This window comes from Coturnix japonica, chromosome W (assembly GCF_054131305.1).
Source record: "Coturnix japonica strain WE chromosome W, WE-NBRP24, whole genome shotgun sequence".
NCBI lineage: Eukaryota > Metazoa > Chordata > Aves > Galliformes > Phasianidae > Coturnix > Coturnix japonica.
The window spans coordinates 17,568,550-17,594,529 of record NC_140701.1 but is presented as its reverse complement, the minus strand read 5'-3'; the positions used below and the strand labels follow the sequence as shown (position 1 = coordinate 17,594,529).

General features: G+C 46.5%; 1 protein-coding gene and 1 pseudogene across 2 annotated transcripts in view; one reads left to right on the top strand and one right to left on the bottom strand.

Annotated features, from left to right (window-relative positions):
* Positions 1 to 25,980, top strand: part of LOC146754570 (uncharacterized) — a 400,789-nt pseudogene that overhangs the window by 258,897 nt on the left and 115,912 nt on the right. The window lies entirely within an intron of this gene.
* Positions 1,121 to 6,366, bottom strand: LOC107312071 (uncharacterized). The gene is made up of 3 exons (XM_085527671.1): positions 5,978 to 6,366; positions 1,534 to 5,862; positions 1,121 to 1,418 (listed from the first exon to the last, which is right to left on the bottom strand). Exon 2 carries the CDS (start codon positions 4,838 to 4,840, stop codon positions 3,335 to 3,337), a length of 1,506 nt encoding a protein of 501 aa, XP_085383797.1. The 5' UTR covers positions 4,841 to 5,862; positions 5,978 to 6,366; the 3' UTR covers positions 1,121 to 1,418; positions 1,534 to 3,334.

Here is a 25,980-nt window from a genome sequence, read left to right as displayed (position 1 = left end):
TGTGAGGACATCCATTTCCATTTCTTGCCTTCCATAGGGGCAACTGATATTGTTACTGGTGCCTCCCATGACTGATCAGAATTGACTTGGGGATTTCCCTTTTTTGGCTTGAACCTCAGCTGGGAAACTCTCTCTTTCCAGAATAGTGTTATTATAGAGCATTGTAAGCACAAGCCAAGCCCCAAATAAGTAGTACCCCCTTAGACCTGCTGCACCATCCCTGACTCAAATACTGGCTTAGTTTCTCGGGATCCCGCAGGTGTTCAAGAGTGGAATCCCATGACATTGCGGGCCCCCACTTGTTGGTGAACCTGAAGGCAAAAGGTCAGATTTCTAGGACAAAATGCCACACACCAATACGGTGAAATATAGCTGCGTCCATCTATTGCCCAAAGTGCTGTACTTTTATAGCACACAGACAAGGGCGTTCAGAAATCACACACACTAATAGGAGGAAAGCATCTGCAATAACAACCCTAACACCCACCTTCAAATCCGCGAGCCATTCATTCTTTTCCTAGAGGTGTCCTTGGTTCTCATGCTGTTTATCCTGCTCCGCAGCTGCTGCTCTGTGAAATCCTTATCTTGATCCATGGCTGCTGCTCTGTAAAATTCTTCTTGTATTACAACAGAACTCTGGGGTCTCCAGCACAGCCCCAGCCAGCTGGAATATGCAGCCAAAGACCTTCAGGAAAGCCATGTCCTGGTACTGCCAGTGCGTACTGGACAACTCTGAGCCCCACAATGGGTCTCGTTTTTGTGTGGCACCTTGGTGTAGATGCGAGGCCAAGCCAGGCTAAATCTAATCATGCTTCTGGAAAGGGATGCCATCTGAAGACTCTTTACACTAATGAGAGGACCACAAACATTCACTCAGTGAGCTATAAATCATTGTGCATTTGCAGGCCTACGGTCTTGCTTGTCTCAGAGACATGGTGGGATGGTTCCCACCTCTGGACTGTAGCAAATGGGGTACAGACTCTTTATGACGGATGGGCAAGGATAATGAGGAAAGGCTGCTGCCCTCTGTGAGAGTTGTCTCGCTCCAATTTAGGAGTGAGGCAAAGGTTCTTTTAATAATGTTATGCCCGGTGTGAGATTAAGAAGAAGAGCATTCAAATGTTGATCCGACCAGTTTATTGGAAATAATAGACAATTGAGGGGATGGGGAAGAGAGAGTGACGAATGCCAAAATTAGGGTGATGGGGAAGGGAAAGTAGGCGATAGAAAAAGGTAGAAAAGAGCAAGAATTACGTTAAAGCGGGGAATAGTCACCTCCTGGATGCAGCAGCGTCCCAGAGCACGTTGTTAACGTTGGTCCGGGGCAAAATAAGCGTAGGGGAGAGCAGCAATGGAGTAGCAGGCTGCAAACAGCAGATCGGTGAATCGCAGAAAAGATGGTCAGAGTATCGTGGTCTCTAGAAGCAGAGTCTCGGGCAGCGAGGTCCCTCGGAGCAGAGTCTCGAGCAGCAATCCCAGAAGAGAGAATAGGCAGCAGTAGGACAACGGTGGAGGGAATCTGAGATCGGATACCTAGATGCCCACAAAGGTTCTTCAGCATGCAGCCATCTTCTTCAGCATGCAGGCGCTCGCGTAGAGAGGCATCTGGTGTCAGAAAACCTCTCCCAAAATTCGGGGTTTGTCCGTGCCCTTTTTATCCTTCTTTCCAGCCTTCGAGACATTTCGGGACGGCTCGGGTCAGTCTTGTGACTTCCTCAGAGCTGTCAATCTTCCTTGAGATGGGCCAACAGGAAAGACCACTTAAGGGCCATTAGTCCTCAGGGATGCCCATCTTCCTTGAGATAGGCCAACACAAAAAGACCACTCAAGGGCCATTGATCAGTATCTTATCTCCCTTTCGTAGCTCCCGGACTTGTTCCATTTCAGCAAACTTTGAGACAGTAATGTAAAAAGCATGGCTTCTTACACCACCCCGTGACTCAAAGTTTGCTTAAAAAATTGACCACTGCTGATCCAGGATGGTGAGAAAAAGATAGCAAGCATGAGGGTAAAGGAAGGTGAGGGTGGGGAATTAAAATGTTTAATACAATCATTACGAAAGATTTCTTGATGTGCTCCACTTCTCCATCACTTGAGGAGGTTACAAAATACATGGACAATACAACACATTGGATAAGTTCAATGAAACATGGTATCATACACAAAACAAACATGAAAGTTGCGACAACACACAATAGATAAAATAAGATGCATTTTTCCCACAGTACACCTGGAAGACAGAGAAAAAGGTCAAGGTCTGGACTTTTCCAAGTTTGGACAGGAACACGTATACCATCAGCAATTAGTTTAACTTTACCATTATAAATCTTTAGACAACAGGTGGAATCATTTAATTTGACACAGGCATCTCCCAGTGATTCTTCAGGAGGGGTTGACACAAATATTACATAATGAATAAAAGATAGAAATTGAGAAAAAACAACCATACATTGAAAACAACCATACATTTAACAATGACCAATAGTAAAAAATAAACAAGTAAAACAATAGGGATATTTGTGTCAGGAGAACCTTCCACTTGAGCATTTCCAAAACAGTTCAATTGCTGAGAGATATATACTAGTCTGGCAAGTCTAAGAACTGTTATAGTCACAACATAGTGTAGGATACCCCAGAATTTAAATCGTAGGGAGTAATCCCAGAAACATACACATTTCTTATCAAAAACGAAGACACTTTCCAACAACAGTGTTTTGAATGGAACTCCTGTACTGATGAGACACTGGAAAGCATCAGTGCAAAGGGTTTTATGATAAATTTCACTTTAGTGACCACATCTAACAGATATTAGATAGGTCCCATTGCTCATTTCCCAATTCATTAGGAATTTGGAAACACCATGGAGTTACATGCAAATCACCGTCAAGTTTGACCAAAAGAGGTGAAATATGGGGTTAAAAGGAATGATTACCACTGTGCAAAGAGTACAAGAAAGCCAGGATAACCTGAAAAAAAAAAAACTTGGAACCCAATTGTGAAGTTTAAACAGATCCAAAGACTGATACCAATCACAACTCATAAGTACAGCAAACAAAACATAATACTATTGCAACCAAAATATGAAATAAAGAGGTATATCAGTATTCTAGCATGATCACATCTTCCAATTTTTCTGTCACAAAACACAAATGGTTAAAATCAGCTACAAGCCATTCTGTTCCGTGAAGGTCCTGCGGGGATCTTCTGTAAAAGAAAACAAGACAACTCGCCCTTTGGGGGCTTTGTTAATACAATTATCTTCTCCTTTTAGTCGTGAGCCTCCTACCAAACATCCATCCTTCACCCCCCCGCTCACTTGAAGAGGGTGAAGGAATCAGTTTCCCGACTGCTCGGGTAATTCTTTTGTTACTGCAGGGGGAGCACTAGGAACCAGATTTTCAGGTTTAGCTGGCCAACCAGTCACCAGCCTCTCAAGCCTGTCTGTTGCTAGTCCATTCATTATTTCTCGAGGAATACCCTTTTTCCAGCCCAAAGTCCATAGTCCATGACGTTTATGATCAATGTTTCGCCTACCAGTTCTTTCTGAGGCTAGAGCCTTTTCTATTCTATTAAATTTTGGGCTAGGTGGCCTGAGAGCAAGGGTGGTTGCTGCGAGCCTTACTCCCCTTGGCTCAATTCTGCTGGTGGATGAAGCCACCGGTCCATACTTCCTACCATAATTAATCAATTCTTGGGCAACCTCTCCCCATGTCCATACCTTATAACCTGATTGTAAAGAGCCTGAAGAACCAACTCCCTCTAAAACAGCTCGAGCTCTCTCTCCCTGGGACATGGCCTGTATTTTACTTTGAAGTTGTATACCTATGGGTTTCAGCGATTCTGGAAGTCCCCTGATTAATGGAGTCATCCATTCAGGGTCAACAGGAATCATCATAGGTGATTCGTGCCGTGGCTGCAATTTCCTGTCATACATCATTTGCAGGCAAGCGGCCTTTTGGACACTTTCAACCAGTTGGTCAACTGTCCCATTAATGGCAAGAGGGTCTCCCCTTTCTAAAGGGTTGAGACCACCAGCCCAGTAAGCAGCCCTCTGTGTTAGGGACCAGGGAGCACGGTTATTACCAGTAGTCAAAAATACTCCTGGCCCCCAATAACCCTCAGCCTCCTTTTCGGTTAACATTATTTGGTCTCCACCAGTTAAGCTGACTCTCCAAACATATTCTGTTTCTGATTCCTTTGGAGAGCGGCTAAAATCTTTTTTCAGTTTTGCTAATTCAGTGGCAGAAAAGGGAATTTCTTTAACATTCATTTGAGGATCCAGGTCCTCTCCGTTATCAAAGGTATATTCTGTTTTTATTAGAGGGCGCAGAGGGGCTATTGGGGTTTCAAACTTATCAAAATTTTCTTTTGCTTCTTTTAGTTCTTCCTGAGGATACAGTTTTTCTTGTGGTGCACCATGAATATCAGTGTCACCAGTATCTTTATATGTTAAAATTTCCTTAAAAGCCATCTGTAACAAGGCCGAATTATGTCTCTCTCTTTCCAATTGTACTTCTAGATTTCCAATTTGGTTTTGCAAAGCTTTCACGAGTTCCTGGGTTGCTTTAACTGTTTCTTGTAACGACTGTATAGTCTGGTTTTCCGCCTCAAACTGCTGGTCTCGGAACTCCACGGCTGCTTTTAAAGCAGCACCGAGTACTGCACAAATAAATGATTTGCCTTTCCCGGCTCGGGTACGAGCCCCATGTTGTAAAACGCAAATGCGGTCAGAAACAGCCTGCAAATTATACCAATTTTCACGTGCCCAGTCCATCCCTGATGACGATGGCCGAGACGCGTGCTTTTCAAGGATATCAAACAACATATTTTCACCTTCCATATCAGATATAATTTTACTCACAACCAAAAATCTACAGGTAACGAAATCTACGCTGAGGGAGGAGGCGATTCCTTATCTCCTCAGAGAGGCAAACACTGAACAAAACCAACAACTGCTCAAAACACTCCTTTACACAAAAGACCAAATGACTCAATCAACACTTCCAAAGAAAGTGTAAACACCTCAATCGGTCCTGGCTATTCTGGCAAGCCACAACGAAAAACTTCAACCTCCAAGCAAAAAAAAAGTTAGAAATAACTTCTAAGTTTCTCAAAAGTAATAAACTTCTTGGAGAAGCACACACCACTTCCACAAGAGACTCACACACAAAACTTTTAAAACCAAAGGTACGTCACAAGATACTTAAAACCACCACAATGCAAAATGGTCTTCCCGGGGAGGCACACACGTGTAAAACAAAAGCAAACAGTCAAAATTAATTCACTCGTCCCCGAGAGGTATACACGTAAGAAAGAAAGTTTCAGAATGTGGAGCGGTCTTCCTGGAGAGGTGCACACGTCAAATTAAGTTATCACAATCGCTCCTTGCAACTCCAGGAGAAACAGACAGAAAAGTTTTAGAGAAACTGGAAGGATAACACTCTCACGACGGTTATCCTGCCGACTACGCCAATAAAAATGTCTCGCTCCAATTTAGGAGTGAGGCAAAGGTTCTTTTAATAATGTTATGCCCGGCGTGAGATTAAGAAGAAGAAGCATTCAAATGTTGATCCGACCAGTTTATTGGAAATAATAGACAATTGAGGGGATGGGGAAGGGAGAGTGACGAATGCCAAAATTAGGGTGATGGGGAAGGGAAAGTAGGCGATAGAAAAAGGTGGAAAAGAGCAAGAATTACGTTAAAGCGGGGAATAGTCACCTCCTGGATGCAGCAGCGTCCCAGAGCACGTTGTTAACGTTGGTCCGGGGCAAAATAAGCGTAGGGGAGAGCAGCAATGGAGTAGCAGGCTGCAAACAGCAGATCGGTGAATCGCAGAAAAGATGGTCAGAGTATCGTGGTCTCTAGAAGCAGAGTCTCGGGCAGCGAGGTCCCTCGGAGCAGAGTCTCGAGCAGCAATCCCAGAAGAGAGAATAGGCAGCAGTAGGACAACGGTGGAGGGAATCTGAGATCGGATACCTAGATGCCCACAAAGGTTCTTCAGCATGCAGCCATCTTCTTCAGCATGCAGGCGCTCGCGTAGAGAGGCATCTGGTGTCAGAAAACCTCTCCCAAAATTCGGGGTTTGTCCGTGCCCTTTTTATCCTTCTTTCCAGCCTTCGAGACATTTCGGGACGGCTCGGGTCAGTCTTGTGACTTCCTCAGAGCTGTCAATCTTCCTTGAGATGGGCCAACAGGAAAGACCACTTAAGGGCCATTAGTCCTCAGGGATGCCCATCTTCCTTGAGATAGGCCAACACAAAAAGACCACTCAAGGGCCATTGATCAGTATCTTATCTCCCTTTCGTAGCTCCCGGACTTGTTCCATTTCAGCAAACTTTGAGACAGTAATGTAAAAAGCATGGCTTCTTACAAGAGTGCACTGAGCTCTGCCTGGGGATGGCAGAGGAGCCAGCTGAGAACTGATGGAAAAGGTTTCAAAGTGAAGAGTGGCAGATTCTGTTCCTTGTTTCCTGATAAGGAAGAACAAGAGGAGGGGGACAGGCAGGAATCTGAGTTACACCTCAGATGGAATTGTTTTCTTCAGACTGTCTGCACTGTTTTGGCTCTAGGAGAAAACCATTGATAACACTCTGATGTTTTCAGCTGCTGCTAAGCAGTGTTGTACAGAGCCAAGGCCATGGTCAGTGGAGGGCACATGGAGCTGGGAGGGAACAGAGTGAGAACAGCTGACTGGAAGTGGCCTAAGGGACGTTCTCTATCACCTGACAGGAAGCAGAAATTGTATTGAAAGGGGTGGGAGTTCATCTCACTCTCTTCACTGCCCAGAGCCAAGCTGGGCATCAGTCTGGTGGTGCTGAGCAAGTGCTTGTGCATCAGTTGTTACATACAATTCCATATCAACAGATATATAGTGATAACTATTACTCCTCTCCTTTTATCTCTCTTAGTAAATTGCTTTGTTACAACCCACAAGTTGTACTTTTTTTCCCAGTTCTCTTCTCCATCCCACTGGGAATGGGGCAGCACACAAAGCACTGTGTGCTGCTGAGCCATATGATGGGTTCAACAACCACCATCATTTTGGTGCCTGATTTGAGTCTCCAAGGGTTGAGATAACAGCACATCTGTCCAGAGCCAGTTAACACAGGGTTTTGTGGGAGCTGGAGAATTGCAGGCCATGATGCTGATTGTTTTCCTTTGTGTGGAGCTTGCTGAGTCTTCTCATCAAGCTGCATTGCACAGCTCCTTGCTTGCTGCTTGTTTTCCCTGCTGCATTATTTGTCAACTCGGGATGCTGGATCAGGGTATTTATTTTGCTATGCTGCTTGACCTTGTTTTGTACCATGATAAAATTGGCAGCTGACAAAGTGAATTTTTGTGCACATTCAGCTCTGTGGTCATCGTTGTGTTTTGGAAGTAATATTGTTGGTATGATTAGGAATTACACATTTTACATTTTCTTCTCTGGGAGCCCAGGGGTATTCAAGGAATGACTGGATATTGTGTTGAGGGACATGGTTAAGTGGGAGCTATTGGTAAGAGGTGAATGGTTGGACTAGATGATCTTATAGACCTTTTCCAACCTTGGTAATTCTATGATTCTATGAATGAGGTTAAACATTATTCAGGAATATCAGTGAGAAATCAGCACCAAGGTGAGAAGGCTCTGCATGGCAGGGGGTGTGGGACGGTCTGGGAAGCTGCCTGGAGTGGTGGGCACACCCAGGGCTTTGGAACTTCATCTCCGAGCAACTGCAGGATCCTGAGAAACTGGTAGAATATTGGGGCAGGTCTGCTGTGGCTCTGGTAACCCACAAGAAACACACGTGACTGCAGTGTGCTAGATCCAGAGAGCTGGAAATGCTGACTGCTGCAGCCTCTGCAACTCCTGGCACAGACCCTGCAGCAGTTCTAAGATTTTGCCACATGTCCTCCATTTGCTCCATGCTCTGGAAAGAACCTGCTGTCAGTCCACCCCTCATAATGAGCTCTGCAGTCACTCCTGCTACAGGTCCTGTAGCTGTTCCATGTATTGTTATAAGAAAATGAAACAAATTCCTCCAAAGAGAGGTGCACTGTGCCAGGAAGTACACTCCTGTGGTCACTCCAATCCCTCCAATGAGTCCAGTGGCTGCTCCAAATTCAATCACAGGTCCTGTGGTGATTCCAGCTCTGGCAATGAGCTCTGCAGTTGCTCCAACTCCTACAATAGGAAAACAGCCTCTCCAATTTCTACAGTGAACCTTGAGGCTGCTAAAACCCCTGCAACAGGTCCTGGACTTGCAAACAGATATGCATAGAAACTATTATAATCTATGTATGATATGTATATGTATTAGTATATGCATATGTGTTAGCAACTGCCTATATTGTATATATGTGAAAATATGCTATATATATAAGATATGTATATATGCATTTATCATACTTATAATCGTTTTCTTTTTATCTTGACCTTAAACCACAGATTCTAAACCTCAGCACAGCCTTGAGTCCCTTACAGATCTCCTTGGGACTTCTGAAACTATCCCTGCCAGTCAGTGAAATGCACCAGAAGATTTCAAGGTCTTCTCAGGGAGCAGCTCCTGAGGTATATTCCTTACACCAGATTTGGAAGACGCCTCCAGTTCTCTGGTCATGCTCTAAAGGGCATGTGACAGCAAGGAGACTAGCCCTGACACAGTCGTTCGTATTGCTGGCTACTGACTGCTGTCCCAGAGTGCTGCTGTAGAGGCAACAGGACTGTTGTGAGACACAGAAGACCTTCAGGCCTGCACAAATGAGAGGAATTGAGGGCACTGTGGTGGTGTAAAGAGATCAGAAATGAAAAATGCATGTTGAGCTGCTGTCTGCAGCTGCACCTCCCCAAATCCAGACAAAGTAGGAAGAAAGAAAAGCTAAGTAAAGGTCTATTTTGAAACATTTTAAGGAATATTTTAATCTATTCAGAGAATCTGGTTCTATGTTAACAAGAGCTCTTGGAGTGAGAAAATGGAAATTAGGTAGGAAAGAAATGAAATAAATTTTTATTTATGAGTTCAATATTATTTTCTTTTTTTTTTTGCAGGTTGCTATATCACACACAAACAAACAATCAAAGATGCATAAAACATAAAGAACCATCACTGGGAATCATGTGAGAAAGTTGTGCATTTTATGGAAGCTTGAATAGTGCTTATTGCAACACCTTCCTGAGAGCGTGCTTGATCTCCCTGTTCCTCAAGCTGTAGATAATAGGGTTCAGTTTTGGAGGAACCACTGCGTACAGAAGTGCCACTGTCAGATCCAGGAGTGGGGAGGAAATGGAGGGGGGCTTCAGGTAGGCAAAAAAGCCAGTGCTGAGAAACATGGAGACCACGGCCAGGTTAGGGAGGCACGTGGAGAAGGCTTTGTGCTGTCCCTGCTCAGAGGGAATCCTCAGCACAGCCATGAAGATCTGCACATAGGACACCACTATGAAAACAAAGCAGCCAAATACTAAACTGGCACTGAAAAAGATAAACACAACTTCCCTGAGTTAGGTGGCTGAGCAGGAGAGCTTGAGGATCTGGGGGATTTCACAGAAAAACTGGTTCACTACACTGCCTTGGCAGAGAGGCAGTGAAAATGTACTGAGAGTGTGCAGCAGGGAACAGAGAACCCCAGTGCCCCAGGCAGCTGCTGCCATGGTGGCACAAGCTCTGCTGTCCATCAAGGTCCCGTAATTCAGGGGCTTGCAGATGGCAACGTAGCGGTCATAGGACATGATGGCTAGAAAGGAATACTCTGCTGACATGAAGAAGAGATAGAAAAAAAAGCTGTGCAGCACATCCTGCGTAGGAGATGGCCCTGGTGTCCCAGAGGATGTTGGCCATGGCTTTGGGGAGAGTGGTGGAGATGCTGCCCAGGTCAAGGAGGGCCATGTTGAGAAGGAAGAAGTACATGGGGGTGTGCAAGCGGCGGTCACAGGCTACAGCTGTGTTGATGAGGCCGTTGCCCAGGAGGGAAGCCAGGTAGATGCCCAGGAAGAGCCAGAAGATCAGGAGCTGCAGCTGCCGCGTGTCTGCCAAAGGCAGCAGGAGGAACTCACTGATGGAGCTGCTGTTGGGCATCTGCTGTTGTTGGGCTTGGAGTCCTGTTCAGAGTGCAGAAGATAATGACAAGTCCAGACCATTCTCAGACAAACTCTTCCTGCTATAATATGAAATGTTTTCATTCTCCTACAAGAGTGTAGATTTAGCACCATTACTTGCATTAAATTTCATGTATTTCAGGATTCCTTAAGCAGAAGCAGCATATGGAGCTTTAACCTTCCTCTTCTTTTCTTATCCCTTCTCCCTGGATAATTTTCCTTCTGTTTCATGTCTCATATCTTTACCCCAACTGCCCTTAGAGCCCCCAACCACAGCTTCAGTGGCATTCAGTTTCAGTCAGATAATGCTGTCTGTTTGTATGAAAAGTGAATTATACATGCCTACAGAAAATGATGATGATTACAATTGGTTCCATCCTTAAAGAAAGGGGAGAATGGAAGCACATCATGTGTGACTGTTCACAAAACAAGCAATTGATTGATGAAAAATTCTGAAAACTCTTATTGCCCCTTTTAGATTTCTGATTCCAATCCTCTTTACCTCAAAACAGGAAAAGGAAACCACCTGCCTTGGATCTCCTCAAGCAACGCACCCTCACAAACATACTGTTGTGCAGTGCAGCTGTGTTCCCCTGCCCTCGGCATCAGCTGTGACGGCACAAGTCCTGCCGGGGGGCTCCTTCCCCTGGGCAGCTCCCCGGGCAGGCTGAGTGCTGTGCCTGGGAGGCGGCAGAGTCCCATACGCAGCACACAGCCCCTGGGGCACAGCAGGGACCCTGCTCTGCAGGACAGCCCTGGGCACCCGCCTGCAGCCCCAGCTGCACAGCCTGCAGCCGTGCTGGGACACCCAGCTCCCCCCCCCCAGCTGTTATGCTGCAGCACAGAAGCCCTCAGCTGGACCAGAAGGCTTTTTCCAAAGTATAGAAGCATGCATTACCTGCAGCCAATCTGCTATGGAATGTCTCAGATTTAGTTAACCCTCTATTAAAAGCAGCTGCATTGCCTACTGCATGAGACTTACCGTGTCGTGGTCTGTGAGCAATGCTCCTTCAGAGAGCTCGCAGCCCGCTCACACACTACATATCTTGTAAGCTCACTCCAATTTCTCTCCTCTCCTTCTGTCACCTGCAGGCTGTGCTGTGCACAAGAACTGCTCCTGGGCACAGCTGTCTCTCTACATCTCTGCCCACTTTTATGAGCTCCCTGTGTTCCGGGAGCCCGACCCAGCTGAGCAGTAGTGGATGTCATTTTTATCCATCCCACTCGTCTCCCCTGAGATTTCCCTGCATCATCATGGTCAACAGCTCCTGAAAGACAACAGCATCATGACTGTGCTTTGAAATCTGTTGAATTTAACACCAGATTTCAAGTGGTCAGTGACTAATTCCTGACATGTGGTAAGGCCTCTCAGAGAGTGTTAGCTAAAACAAAAAGGAGCACACAGATAGGGACAGGATATCATAGAATCATAGAATCACCAAGGTTATAAAAGACGTAAAAGATCATCCAGTCCAACTGTTCACCTATCACCAATAGCTCCCACTAATCCATGGCCCTCAACACGATGTCCAATGATTCCTGGTACACCTCCAGGGTCGGTGAATCCACCCCCACCCTTGGCAGTCCATTCCAGGTCCCAAAGTTCAGGACGTGGCATTTGGTCTTGGTGAACCTCATCCCACTGGCTTCAGCCTAGCTCTCCAGCCTGTCCAGATCCTTCAGTAGGTCCTTGCTAATGCCAGACAGGTCCACACTCCCAGGCAATTTGGTGAAATCAGCAAACCTACATAGGATGCACTCAGTGCCCTCATCAAGGTCATCAATAAAAATATTGAAGAGGACAGGCCCCAGCACAGACCCCTCGGCAACACCAGGTAGGCACACAGGTGGGTGTCCAGGTGGGTCTTGAATATCTCCAGAGAAGGAGATAACACAGCCTCCTTGGGCAGCCTGCTCCAGTGCTCCATCACCCTTACCATAAAGAAGTTCTCGCACAAATTCGTGTGGAACTTCCTATGCTCCAGTTTCTGTTCATTTCCCCTGCTCATGTTTCCACACTGTGACATCAGAACACCCAGGTCCCTCTCTGCAGAGCTCTTCTCCATCAGCTCATCCCCCAAACTGTCCTGGTGCATGCAATTATTCCTTCCAAAGTGCTACACTCTACACTTGCTTTCTTTAAACCTCATCCGGTTTCTTGCTGCACATCTATCCAGCCTGTCCAGGTGTCATGGTTTTGTAATTTTGTAATTTTGCTATCAGTATTCCACATCATAACATCATGTAAAGTATGGATACTTCTATTGAATGTGCAGTCCACAGAAGAAGACTACATATCCCAGAGAACAACAGGGGTACTGATAAGTCACGGGACCAGGACGCTATATAATCTCGTTCCCAGGCTGGAGTGCCCTCCTTCTTCTCTCGAACTTCTCGGAGAGTGGGAAGTGTTCCAGCCGTGTCGCCTAGAGTTCACAGTAGGCTTCTCCGTTTTCGGGGACTCTCTCTCTCTGTTTTGTTCAATTTGTTAGCCTCAACTATATTATATTGTGTTATCTTGTATTTCAATATCATATTTAGTAAAAAAAGTTTTTCCTCCTTAGATTGCCCGTTTTTATCCCATTCCCCTTTTCCCCCTCCTTTCCGGGCCTGGGGGGGATGGGGGGGGAGGGGGGGGGGGGGATGGGGGGGCACGGGGTGGCTTTCTCCTGTCACGGGCATAGGTAAATCTAAGTAACCCGTGACACCAGGTCTCGCTGAATGGCAGCACAGCCTTCAGGCATGTCAACCAATCCTCCCAACTTCCTATCATCAGCAAACTTGCTGAGGGTGGCCACTATCCCCTTGTCAAGGTCACTGATGAAGAAGTTGAACAAGACCAGACTCAGCACCAACCCCTGGGGAACACCGCTACTTACAGGTCTCCAACTGGACTCTGCTTTGACAACGACAACCCTCTGTGCTCTGTCAGTCAGACAGTTCTCAACCCACCTCACTGTTCACTTATCTTTCCCACATTTCCTTGTCTTTGTTATAAGGACATTGTGAGAGAGAGTATCAAATGCCTTCCTGAAATCAAGGCAGACAACATCAACCACTCTCCCCCCATCTACCAAGCCAGAGACAATGTTATAGAAGGCTACCAGGTTGGTCACACATGACCTGCACTTGGTAAACCCATGCTGACAACTCCTGATAACCTCCTTTTCTTCCAACTGTCTGAAGATGGCATTCAGCACAAGCTGTTCCATCGCCTTTCCAGGGACAGAGGTGAGGCTCCCTGGCCTGTAATTACCCGGATCTTCTTTCACGTACTTTTTTGAAGACAGGATTGACGCTGGCTATCCTCCAGTCTTCAGGCACCTCCCCCATTCTCCAAGACCTCTCAAAGATGATAGAGAGTGGTTCTGCAGTCATCTCTGCCAGCTCCCTCAGCACGCATGGATGCACCTCATCAGGTCCCATGGATTTCTGAACATCGTTGTGGCCTAGGCGCTCATGGACCAACTCTAACTTGACTAAAGACAAGTCCTCCATTCCCCAGACCCTCTCACTAAGCTCCAGGGTCTGGGATTCCTGATGGAGAGCTTTTACACTGAAGACAGAAGCAAAGTAGGCCTTCAGTATCTCCACCATCTCAACATCCCCCATTACCAGAACACCCCCTCACTTAGTAGGGACCCACAGTCTCACAGTCTTCATTTTATTCTTAACATAATTTGAAAAGCCTTTTATATTATCCTATTTAATGAGTGTCAACACATTTATGTAATACTATGGTTCTGCCTGTGAGGAAGTGTGAGAGGGAGGGGGGCCAATCATTGCTGGTTCTGTGGCAAGGTGTTTATAACTGAAGAATACAAACTGTTAATAGAAAGATATATGGTATTAAGGGTATTTATGGGAACTGAAGAACTGTATTGTTTGACAAACTGTTTTGATGGTATAAGAAAGCTTAATTGTCATTGGCATATGGAGGTGTAGTTGAGGGAATGTGGAAGTTTATCTGAGGGTACAAATAGTGGAATCGTTTACAGAGGAAAAAGGGTTAAAGAGAAAGTGAGTTTATCTGCACTGACATGAGAGCAACCCCCCGCTCCATTCCCCTGCAAGCAGTGCAGAGCAGAGACACTGTCCCCATGTAGCATGTAGTGTTATACTGCTTACCAAATGGATGAGCTCACTACAGAAGAGGCAAATCTTATGCTCTGCTCCATCTCTGGCATACTCTGGAGTTCAAGGCATTTCAAAGCTATGGCACACCTACGTTCTTTCAATGATGACATCTTAGTATGATCTGGGCTCTCATTTCAATTGCATCTAAGTAAGTTAAGGGTCATGACAGTTGCCAGGAAGGCCAACGCTCCCCTGGAGTGCATCAAGCAAGTTATTGCCAGCTGGGTGAGGGAAAGGGTCGTCCCTGTCTGCTCTGCATTGATACAGCCTCACCTGGAACACTGGGTGCACTTCTGGGCACCGCAGAAGATAAAGTGCAACAAACTATGGGAGAGTGTGCACAGGAGGGCACTGGAACTCAGAGATCTGAAGTTCAGAGTTTCACTGTGATTGACTGCTTGTTCAGATGGGGCCCTTCTCACATCTCACATCCTGCTATGAGACACAGGACACACATGGGACACGAACTTGACAGCGTTCTCTCACCCCATGCAGAGCCTGGCATCTTCTGTCCCCATGTCTTTCATTTAACATCATACAGACCTCCATTCCACTGCCCCAGGAAGGGCCCTGAGCCAACATGACAGACAAGATCTCCCTGCCAAGGGTCTGGGAATCAGGGCTTGTCCTGTTTGCTTCTTAAGACAAAGAAGGATTTTCTTAGCATCAGAGCCACCATGCCAGTGTCTTTGCCTGACTGTAGACATGGCTTCCAATTATCTGCTCTAACTAGTGCCTTGTGAAGCTTGCTTGCTAATGGCCCTCAATGGGCCCATGAGTACTCCAAGAAACTTCACTGTTACTTCTGACTTTGTCTTGCTGAGTTCTTTGTGCAAACTTCTCTTTACACTGGAGGTTGACGGACTCAGAAGCAAATGCACCCTGGGGTCCATTATAACCTAAAGAACCTCTTGTGCATTGTGCCTTCCTGTTATCTATTTCAGGTTTTCAGAACTTGTTCAGCAAATTGGAGAGATATTTGGAGAGAGCATATAGAGAAAGAATCCAGCAGATATTTACTGTTTATTTGTTTATAGTTCTGTTTATAGAAGGTATTAAAGCAGCACAGTAAAACTACTTGTGAACATCTGAGCTGAACCAGAGAAATCCCAGCTCCTTTGCGTCTGTGGGGAGCTGCATTCCATTTCAGCCCCTTGATTCCTATCTGGGGATGAGTTACCTGCACTGTCTCCTCTGGATCACTGCCCTGCACAGGGCAAGTCCAACCCTCCTTATCCTTCTCTGGGTGCACTTTTTGTTTCATCAAAAACTCTCTGGTAGGATCCATGTTAAAAATTGACTGGAGGATAATGGAGCAGATTTCAAAGAACAGTTATGATACTATTGCCTCTCAGTAGCTGATGGCCATGAGGACACAGGCACGTCTCAGGGGAGATGAGTGGGAAGGATAAAAATGAAATCATCTGCTGTTGATCTGGGCCATGCTCCTGGGACACAGGGAGCTCATAAAAGTGGATGGTGCAGTAGAGAGACAGCTGTGCCCAGGAGCAGCTCTTGTGCACAGCACAGCCTGAAGGTGACAGAAAAAGAAGAGAGAAATTGGAGAGAGCTTACAGGATGTGTGCAGTGTGAGCGGGCTGTGAGCTCACTGCAGGAACATTGCTCACTGATCATGACACAGTAAGACCCCTGCAGTAGGTAATGCAGATGCTATTCATAGAGGGTTAACTAAATCTGGGACATCCAATAGCAGATCTGGCTTCAGGCACTGCATGTTTCTTTACAGTGGAAAAAGCCTTCTGCTCCAGCTGAGGGCTTCTGTGCTGCAGCGTCAGAGCACAGCCCTGAGGGCTGCTTGTCCCAGCACGACTGCAGGTTGTGCAGTCGGGGTTGCAGGCGGGTGCCCAGGGCTGTCCTGCAGAGCAGGGTCCCTGCTGTGACCCAGGGGCTGTGTGCCGGGTTTGGGACTCTGCCGCCTGCCAGGATCAGCACTCAGCCTGCTCCGGGAGCTGCCCAGGGCACTGCGGGGAGACGTGGGGGGGGAAGGAGCCCCCCGTCAGGGCTTGTGCTGCCACAGCTGCTGCCTGGGGCAGGGGGATCACAGCTTCACTGCAAAACGGAGTGTTTGTAAGGGTGCTTTGCAAGAGGAGAGCCACAGCAGGAGGTTTCCATTTCCTGTTCTGAGGAAAAGAGGATTGGAAACAGAAATCTAAAAGGAGCTATCAGGGATCTGAGAATTTTTCATCAATCAATTGCTTGTTTTGTAAACAGTCACACATGATGTGCTTCCAGACCCCCCTTTCTCAGAAGTTGGAACCAGTTGTAATTATCATTATTTTCTGTAGGCATGAATAATTAACTTATCCTTCAAACAGGCAGCTTTTTCTAACTGAAACTGAATAGCCCAGAGGCTGTGGTTGGGGCTCTAAGAGCAGCTGGGGTAAAGATATGAGACATGAAACACATGAAAATATCCAGGGAGGCGGGATAAGAAAAGAAGAGGAAGGTTAAAGTTCCATGTGCTGCTTTTGCTTAAGGAATGCTGAACGATATGAAATGAAATGCAAGTAATGGTGCTAAGTGTACACTGTTGTAGGAGAATGAAAACATTTCATATTATAGCAGGAGGAGTGTCTCTGAGAATGGTCTGGACTTGTCATTATCTTCTGCACTCTGAACAGGACTCCAAGCCCAACAACAGCAGATGCCCAACAGCAGCTACATCAGCGAGTTCCTCTTGCTGCCATTGGCAGACACGCAGCAACTGCAGCTCCTGCACTTCTGGCTCTTCCTGGGCATCTACCTGGCTGCCCTCCTGGGCAACGGCCTCATCAGCACAGCCATAGCCTGCGACTGCCGCCTGCACACCCCCATGTACTTCTTCCTCCTCAACCTGGCCCTCCGCGACCCGGGCTGCATCTCCACCACTCTCTCCAAAGCCATGCCCAACACCCTCTGGGACACCAGGGCCATCTCCTATGGAGGATGTGCTGCACAGCTCTTTTTCTTTCTCTTTTTCCTCTCAGCAGAGTATTCCTTTCTCGCCATCATGTCCTATGACCGCTACATTGCCATCTGCAAGCCCCTGCACTACAAGACCTTGATGGACAGCAGAGCTTGTGCCACAATAGCAGCAGCTGCCTGGGGCACTGGGGTTCTCCATTCCCTGCTGCACACTGCCAGTACGTTTTCACTGCCTCTCTGCCAAGGCAATGTTGTCAGGCAGTTTTTCTGTGAAATCCCCCAGATCCTCAAGCTCTCCTGCTCAGAATCAAATCTCAGGGAAGTTGTGTTTCTCATTTTTAGTGCCAGTTCATTCTTTGCTTGCTTTGTTTTCATAGTGGTGTCCTATGTGCAGATCTTCATGGCTGTGCTGAGGATGCCCTCTGAGCAGGGATGGCACAAAACTTTCTCCACGTGCCTCCCTCACCTGGCCATGGCCTTTCTGTTTCTCATCACTGCTTTTTTTGCCTACCTGAAGCCCCCGCCCACTTCCTTCACACTCCTGGATCTGACAGTGGCACTTCAGTATGCAGTGGTTCCTCTAACACTGAACCTTATAATCTACAGTATGAGGAACAGGGAGATCAAGCACGCTCTCAGGAATGTGTTGCAATACGCAATATTCCAATTTCCATAAAATGCACAACTTCCTCGTAGGATTCCCAGTGATGGTTCTTTATGTTTTATGCATCTTCATCTGTTTGATTATGTGAGATATAGGAATGTGCAAAAAAATAAAGTTATTTAACTTATAAATAAAAATGTATTTATATTCTTTCCTACCTAATTTCCATTTTCTCACTCCAAGAGCTCATGTAAACATGGAACCAGATTCGCCGAATGTTATAAGATACCTAAAAATGTTTCAAAATAGACTTTTACTTTTACTTAGCTGGATTCTTTCTCTTTAAGCTCTCTCCAGATATCTCTCCATTTTGCTGAATAAGTTCTGATAACCTGAAATAGATAACAGGAAGGCACAAGGCACAAGATGCTCTTTATGTTAGAATGGGTCCCAGGGCGCATTTGCTGCTGAGTCCATCAAACTCCAGTGCAGAGAGAAGTTTTCACAAAGTGCTTAACAAGACAAAGGCAGAAGTAACAGTGAAATTTTTTGGAGTATTAATCGGCCCTGTGAGTGCCATTACCAAGTAAGCTTCCCAAAGCACTAGTTAGAGCAGATAATTGGAAGCCATGACTACAGTCAAGCAAAGGCACTAGCATGCTAAGAATCTTCTCCTTTGCCTTATGAAGCAGACAGGTCAAGCCCTGATTGCAAGACCAGAGGTAGGGAGATCCTGTCTCTCATTTGGCTCAGGGCACTTCCTGGGGCAGTGTGTTGGAAGTCTATATGATGTTAAGTGAAAGACATGGGAACGGAAGATCCCAGGCTCTGCATGGTGGTGCAAGGATGCTGTTAAGTTCATATCCCACATGCGCCCAGCGTCTCATCTCAGGATGTGGTGTGTGAGAAGGGCCCAGTCTGAACAAGCAGTCAATCCCAATGAAACTCTGAACTTCAGATCTCTGAGTTCCAGAGCCCTCCTGTGCACACTCTCCCATAGTTCGATGTCCTTTATATTCTGTATTGCCCAGAAGTGCACCCAGTGTTCCAGGTGAGACTGTAGCAATGCAGAGCAAAGAGGGGCAACCCTTTCCCTCACCCAGCTGGCAATAAATTGCCTGATGCACTCTAGGGGACCGTTGGCCTTCCTGGCTGCCTGGGCACACTGCTGACTCACTTAAAATTTTATGTTGAGAATGACCCCCAATCCTTTTCAGTCAGACCTCTCTCATGTGTCCCATATCCAGTCAGTGTGTATGTCCAGTGTTGCCCATACCCAGGTGCACAATCAAGCACTTGCTCTTGTTACGCGTTATGCACTTGGTGCTTAGTACCAACTGGTACCCACTTCTCTGACTTGTCCACATCTCTCTGCAAGTCCTCTCCACCCTCAGTGGAGGCAACAGCACCTCATCATCTGGTCTCATCAGCAGACTTGCTCAGAACTTCTTCTAGTCCTGCATGCAAGTCATCTGCATAAACATGAAAGGAAAGTGGCCCTAAAATGGAACCCTGGGGAACTCTGACAGTGACGATCTACCAGCCTGATGGAACCCACTGACTATAATCCTTTGGGACAGAACTACTGGCCAACTGCTCACCCACCACTGCTGGTGAACCTGAATAGCAAAATGTCAGCGTGCTGGGACAAAAAGACAAACACCAAAATGGTTACATATAGCTGCATCAATTTATTGCCCAAAAAGCCATGCTATTATAGGAGACAGACAAGGGCGTCCAAAAATCACACACGCTAATTGGAGGAAAGCTACTGCAATAACAGCCCTATAACCCCCCTTCAAAGCCACGACCCATTCATTCTTTTCCTAGAGATGTCCTTGGTTCTCATGCAATTTATCCTGCTCCATAGCTGCTGATCTGTGAACTCCTTATCTCAATCCATGGCTGCTGCTCTGTAAACTTCTTCTTGTATTAAAACACACCAGGTTCTCTTTCTGTCTAGCCGTATGCAGGAATTTCTGTGCAGAAGGGTGCTGGAGAAATAGTATCAAAAGCTCTACTGAAATCCTCAAGGATTACATCAACTGCCTTCCCTTGTTCAGCTCAATGGATAAAGGTGTCATAAAAAGACCTGAAATTAAATAGGACCTTCCCCACTGTATCTTTTGTTGTCTGTGACCAATGACAGAATTGTCCTTCAGCTGTTTTTCCATAACTCCCACCATCATTTTCTCCATAATTTTACCAGGCACTGGAGTGAGACTGACAGGTCCATAGTTTCCCATGTCATCTTTCTTGCTCTTCCTTACGATGAGACAACATTTGCCAGCTTCCTGTCAACTGGTATGACCCTAGAATTATTAGATGCCATTGAAATTTGAGCCCAGAGCATACTAAAGTGTCGTCAGTGCAAGAACGTTGATGTGCCATAGCTTTGCAATGCCTTGAAATCCAGACTATGCCACAGATGGAGCAGAGAGGAAAATCTGCCACTTCTGTTCTGAGCTCATTCTTTCGGTAAGCTGAATATCACTACGTACTTCATGGGGACAGGTGCAAAAGACACACTGGGTGCCCTAAGCATGGGGCTGTGGTGGTATTTAGGATGGCCAAGAATACCTCCATTCTGGCCCTCTGCTGATGCTCCAGAAGGAGGTGTCTATCTCAGAGCTTTTCCCTCACAGTTTGCAAGCACTAGCACACAACTAGGATCACCCCAGGCACCTTGGGCATCACTGAGATTCTGTGTATGAGCAATGCAGTCCCTGCTGAATAAGGACCAAGAATTCGGATGAGGGACTCACACACAGACACCTCACTGTGCACATCTGAAATCAGCTAGGTGAACTCCCAGCTCTCGTGGTTCTTTGAGGAACTGATCCCAATTCAGCCCCACATTTTCCATCTGAGGATGAGATGCCTAACCCTAGAGTAAAGATGGGATGGTCTGATGATAACAGGACTAATGGAAACGGATTTAAATTAAAAAGGGGAGACATAGGTTAGATGTGAGGAACCTATATTTTACACAGCAACACTGGAAAAAGTTGCCCTTAGAGGCTATACATGCCTGATGGATGGTATTCTGGGTTTACTCTGGTTTTACCCTCACGTCAGTCCAGGTTTCTACTCATAATTTTCCCTACGTGAACTCATGTTTTACTCAAGGTTGTACTCACAATTTACCATTAGTGTGTTTGATCAGGAGATGGGCTGGTGGAGTGAATTGCTGGCATCCCCTAGGGAAGGCTGCTAGGCAGATACCGCCAGAAAAGTGGTTGACTCCCTGCCCTGTCACAGTCGGACAGACCTGACTGATGAGGAGGGCTGGAAGAGTGTCCCAACTTGACGTCACAGGGTCCCCTTTCTTCCTAGCACTCTACCCCTGCTCCCTCTAAGCAACAGGTTTGAGACTTTGAAAACTGAAGGAGATAAGAATGGGGAGGCAATGGAGGATCTGCCTAGGAGGGAGCCTAAGGCAAGGCAGTCACTACCAAGCCTTGTGACTTCCTCTGCCATGAAAGAAAGAAGGGTGGTCGTGGTGGGTGACTCCCTTCTCAGAGGAATAGAGGGCCCCATACGCAGACTGGACCCAAGCCGTAAAAAAGTCTGCTGCCTTCCTGGCTTCAGGTCAGGGACATAATGAGGAAACTTCCAATGCTGGTTAGGTCCACTGATTATTTTCCACTACTCATAGTTTAGGTGGGAAGTGATGAAATTTCTTAGAGAAGCATACAAACTATGAAAAGATATTTCAGGAATTTAGGCCATTTAGTTCACACAACGGGAGATCAAGTGATTTTTTGTTCTATACCTTCAGGGGAAGTGAGGGACACGGAGCAGGCTTGGAAAGCAAAGCAATGAACAATTGTCTCAGAGGTTGGTACTGAGCCAGAAACTTCGGATTCCTTGATCACAGGGCAGTTTACTTGGCCCATGGCCCGTTATCCATGAATGGAACCCAACTGTCTCAAAGGGGGAAATGAATCCTAGCACAGAAGTTAGCGGGGCATAACGAAAGAGCTTTAAACTAGCTACGATGGGGGAGGGGACAAAACAGGGCTCACCAGAGATGAGCCTAGGGGAATGCTGCTTGAGCTGGGAGAGAGGCAGATGCCTCAGCTGAAGTGCATCTACACCAACGCACACAGCTTGGGCGACACGCAGGAGGAGCTGGAAGCAACTGTGCATCTGGCCACCCGTGACCCAGTCGCTATTACCGACCCATGGTGTGACCACTGCCATGACTGGAGTGCTGTGATGGATGGTTAAAAGCTCTTCAGAAGGGATAGATGAGGAAGGAAGGGTGGTGGTGTGGCCCTTTATTTTAAAGAGAGTTTTGATGTTGAAGAGCTTGGGCTTCAGAACCATTAAGACAAGTGCATGTTTGTAAGGATAAGGGGAAAGGCCTGTAGGTGTGACATCTTGCTAAATGTCTCTTATAGACCGCCTAATGAAGATGAATTGATGGGTGAGGCATTCTATGAGCAGCTTACTGAAGTCACACGATCGCCAGCACTCATTTTCTTGGGAGACTTCAACTTCCCTGATATATGCTGGGAATATAATAATGAGCAGAGGAAGCAGTCCAAGAGGTTTCTAGATTGTGCGCCTCCGGTGGCGCAGTGGTTAAGGACACCACTTTGCAACACTGGAGACCCTGGGTTCGAATCCCCCTGTGGCGCAAGTGGTAGAAGTGCCACTCTGCTACACAGAGGCTCGAATCCCGGGGGTTGGACTCGACGATCTCTAAGGTCCCTTCCAACCCGCACAAGACTATGATACTATGATACTATGATTGTATGGAAGACAGCTTCCTTACGCAGCTGGTATGAAGGCCTACCAGGGATGGTTCCTTGCTAGACTTGCTCTTCACTAACAGTGAAGGACTGGTAGGAGTTGAGAAGGTTGGGGACTGTCTTGGGCAGAGTGGCCATGAAATGGTAGAATTCTCTATTCTTGGAGATGTCAGAAGGGTGACTAGCAAAACTACTATCTTGAACTTCTAGAGGGCGGACTTTGACCTGTTCAGGACATTTGTAGCATGGGTCCCTTGGGAGTCGCTCCTTATGGGTAAAGGGGTACAGGAAGCCTGGACACTCCTCAAGATGGAAATCTTAAAGGCACAAGATCAGGCTGTCCCTGAATGCCATAGCGTGAGCCATAGGGGAAGAAGACCAGTGTAGACGAACTGGGAACAATTGTTGAGACTCAGGAAGAAAAAGAGAATTTACGTTATCTGGAAGAAGGGACAGGATACTTGGGGAGATTACAAGGAAGTTGCTAAGGTATACAGGGAGGAAGTTAGGAAGCTACATTACTTCCCTGTCCATTTTTCCATGCCCAGAGCTTCTCAGCCATGTCACTGCCAACTGTAAGCTCCATGCAGAGGTCAAGTGGGACAAAAAGGGCATAGCTTTCTGCTGGGTGGATACAAGTGTTGGTTGAACCGGACGGGACAAAGCCCTCCTACCATGCCCTCCTGGGAAAATGGCCACGCCAAGAATGGCAGTCTGCCTCCTCCATGACCCCATCTGAAATGCTCCTGCACTGATTGATGAAAGGATTTTAAACTAGGTCCGAAGGGCGAAGGGCGGGGAATTGGATTTGCCGTTGTTTTGGGGTGAAATTCTTCTTCTGTTTTCTTCTTGGTGTTATCTGCTGCTATCGTTCTCCCATGTCAGCATCATCTTGCCCGGGGGTATCTAATCCTTCTTCTTGTCAGAGGTCTCCGGACAGTTTCTTCTTATCTTTATTGCTCTCTTCTCTGGTTTTCTTTTGACTAAGTGTCTGTAATTCCCCTTTTCCCTGCCCTTTTAAATGTAAACTATCTACAGTTACCCTTTGTCTTGGTTTCTGTGAAGTTCCCCTTTCCCTTTCTATAGCAAAGTGTTACCTTACCACCATTTTGAGGCTTTGCTCACTCTTCAGAGGTACTGGAGAAGGTCCAGAGAAGGGCAATGGGACTTGTAAAGGGCTTGAAAATCAACCCTATGAGGTGAGGCTGAGGGAGCTGGGGCTGTTTAGTCTGGGAAAAAGGAGGCTGAGGGGAGATCTTATCGCTCTCTTCCAGTATCTGAAAGGTGCATACAGTGAGAGCGGGGCAAGACCCTCAGCCTCCCTCTCACTTCTTCTTCTTCTTTCCCTGGAGCTCCAGAGCTAGTTACAATAGCTCCTGAGGATTTTGACTAACCGTGGGATGCTTAAACCAGCACGCCCCCATTGCTATGTTGCTATGTGTCGTTAATGTGTTTCAGGTTATGTCTCAGATCAAAAAATTATTCAATTGCATCACTGAGAGATCTGCCCCAAGGCGATTCCTGTGGTGATTCCATAGATACACATATCTATTAGTAACGATGTGTATGTTTGCAACTGCCTATATGATATGTATGTGAAAGTATACTATATATATCATATATGTATATATGCATATGTCATAATTATTATCCTTTTCTGTTTCTCTGTCTTCGTTAATAGCTTTAACCTGGTAAATCCTAAACCACAGCACTGCCCTGATTCCCTTACAGATCTCCATGGGACTCTTGAATCTGAAATGGTTCACGCAGAGAAGAGCACCAGGAGATCCTGAGGTCTTCTCAGGGAGCAGTTCCTGTGGTATATTCCTTACACCAGATTAGGAAGAGGCCTCCAGTTCTTTGGTCCTGCTCTGAAAAGGCCATCTTATTACAACAGTGCCAACAAGGAGACCAGCACTGACACAGCTGTTCATATTGCTGGCTACTGACTGCAGCCCCGGAGTGTTGCTGTAGAGACCACAGGACTGTTGTCAGACACACAAGACCTTCAGGTTTCCACAAATGAATGGTCCTGAGAGCACTGTGGCAGTGTAAAGAGAGCAGGAATGAAAAGAGCGTGTTGTGCTGCTGTCTGTGGCTGTACCTCCCCCAGACCCAAACAAGGTAGGAAGATAAGAAGAGAATAAGAAAAGTCTATTTAGAAAGCATTTATTTATCACTTAACCTATCCAGGTAATCTGGATCAATGTTTACATGAGCTCTTGGAGAGCAAAAATAGAAAGTAGTTAGGAAAAAATGTGAAATAATTTTCAACATTTTTCTGCAGATTCCTGTATCACAGAAAATCAAACCATCAGATATACATGAAAGATAAAGAACCATCACAGGGAATCATGTGAGGAAGATATGCACTTTATGGAAGCTGCAATAGTGCTTATTGCAACAACTTCCTGAGAGTGTGCTTGATCTCCCTGTTCCTCATGCTGTAGATAATAGGGTTCAGTGTTGGAGGAACCACTGCATACACAAGTGCCACTGTCATATCAAGGACTGGGGAGGAAATGGAGGGGAACTTCAGGTAGGCAAAAAAGCCAGTGCTGACAAACAGGGAGACCACAGCCAGGTGAGGGAGGCATGTGGAGAAGGCTTTGTGCCGACTCTGCTCAGAGGGCATTCCTCCACTGGGAATGGGGCAGTGCACAAAGCACTATGTGCTGCTGAGACACCTGTTGGGTTCAACAACCACCATCATTTTGGTGCCCGATGTGGGGCTCCAAGGCTTGAGTTAACAGCACATCTGTCCAGAGCGAGATAACACAGGGATTTGTGGGAGCTGGACAATTGCAGGCCATAATGATGATTGTTTCCCTATTGGTGGAGCTTGTTCCAATAGCTCCTGAGGATTTTGACTGTGTGTGAAAGACAGAACTGGCTTTCTTTTGTTGTCTCAAAGTTTGCTTCATGAGGCCTTCCTGATGATAAGACTCTGACTAACATCTGTTAAGTGTCCTTGGGGGTGGATGTTGGTTGTCACTGTGCCATAGTGTTTCTGCTTACAATTGCAAAGATAAGCAGAAGCAGGACGAGCAGTCTTCTTCAGGGGTGCTGCTTGAAGGAGCTGACCACTGCAGAAGGCGATAATGCTTGTGTCTGGCGACAGAGATCCCCCCCCCCCCTTGCTGGCTTATCTGTGGGCCAGGAATGTCACAAAAGCTGGTTTAAATCCCTACTACAAAGTGTGTTTACCTGCTTGTTTGGAAGTTCAGTGTTTGCCCGAGATACGTTCCCAAAAATGCTGAGTCAAACTTCAAAGAAGGAGAAAAACAACCTCACCGAAATGGGGGATAAAAGGCCCTCGCTAAACTGGGGACTTTGGAGACAAACTCCCAAAGACACCTTTGACGGAGAATTCCCTGAGTGGAAAACTTTGTCGGAAGAACCCCGGGACCGGCTTGCTGCGGAGCTCCCTGGCTGTCTCCCATCCCCCACGGTGATCAGACGAGTTCCTGAGATCAATGGA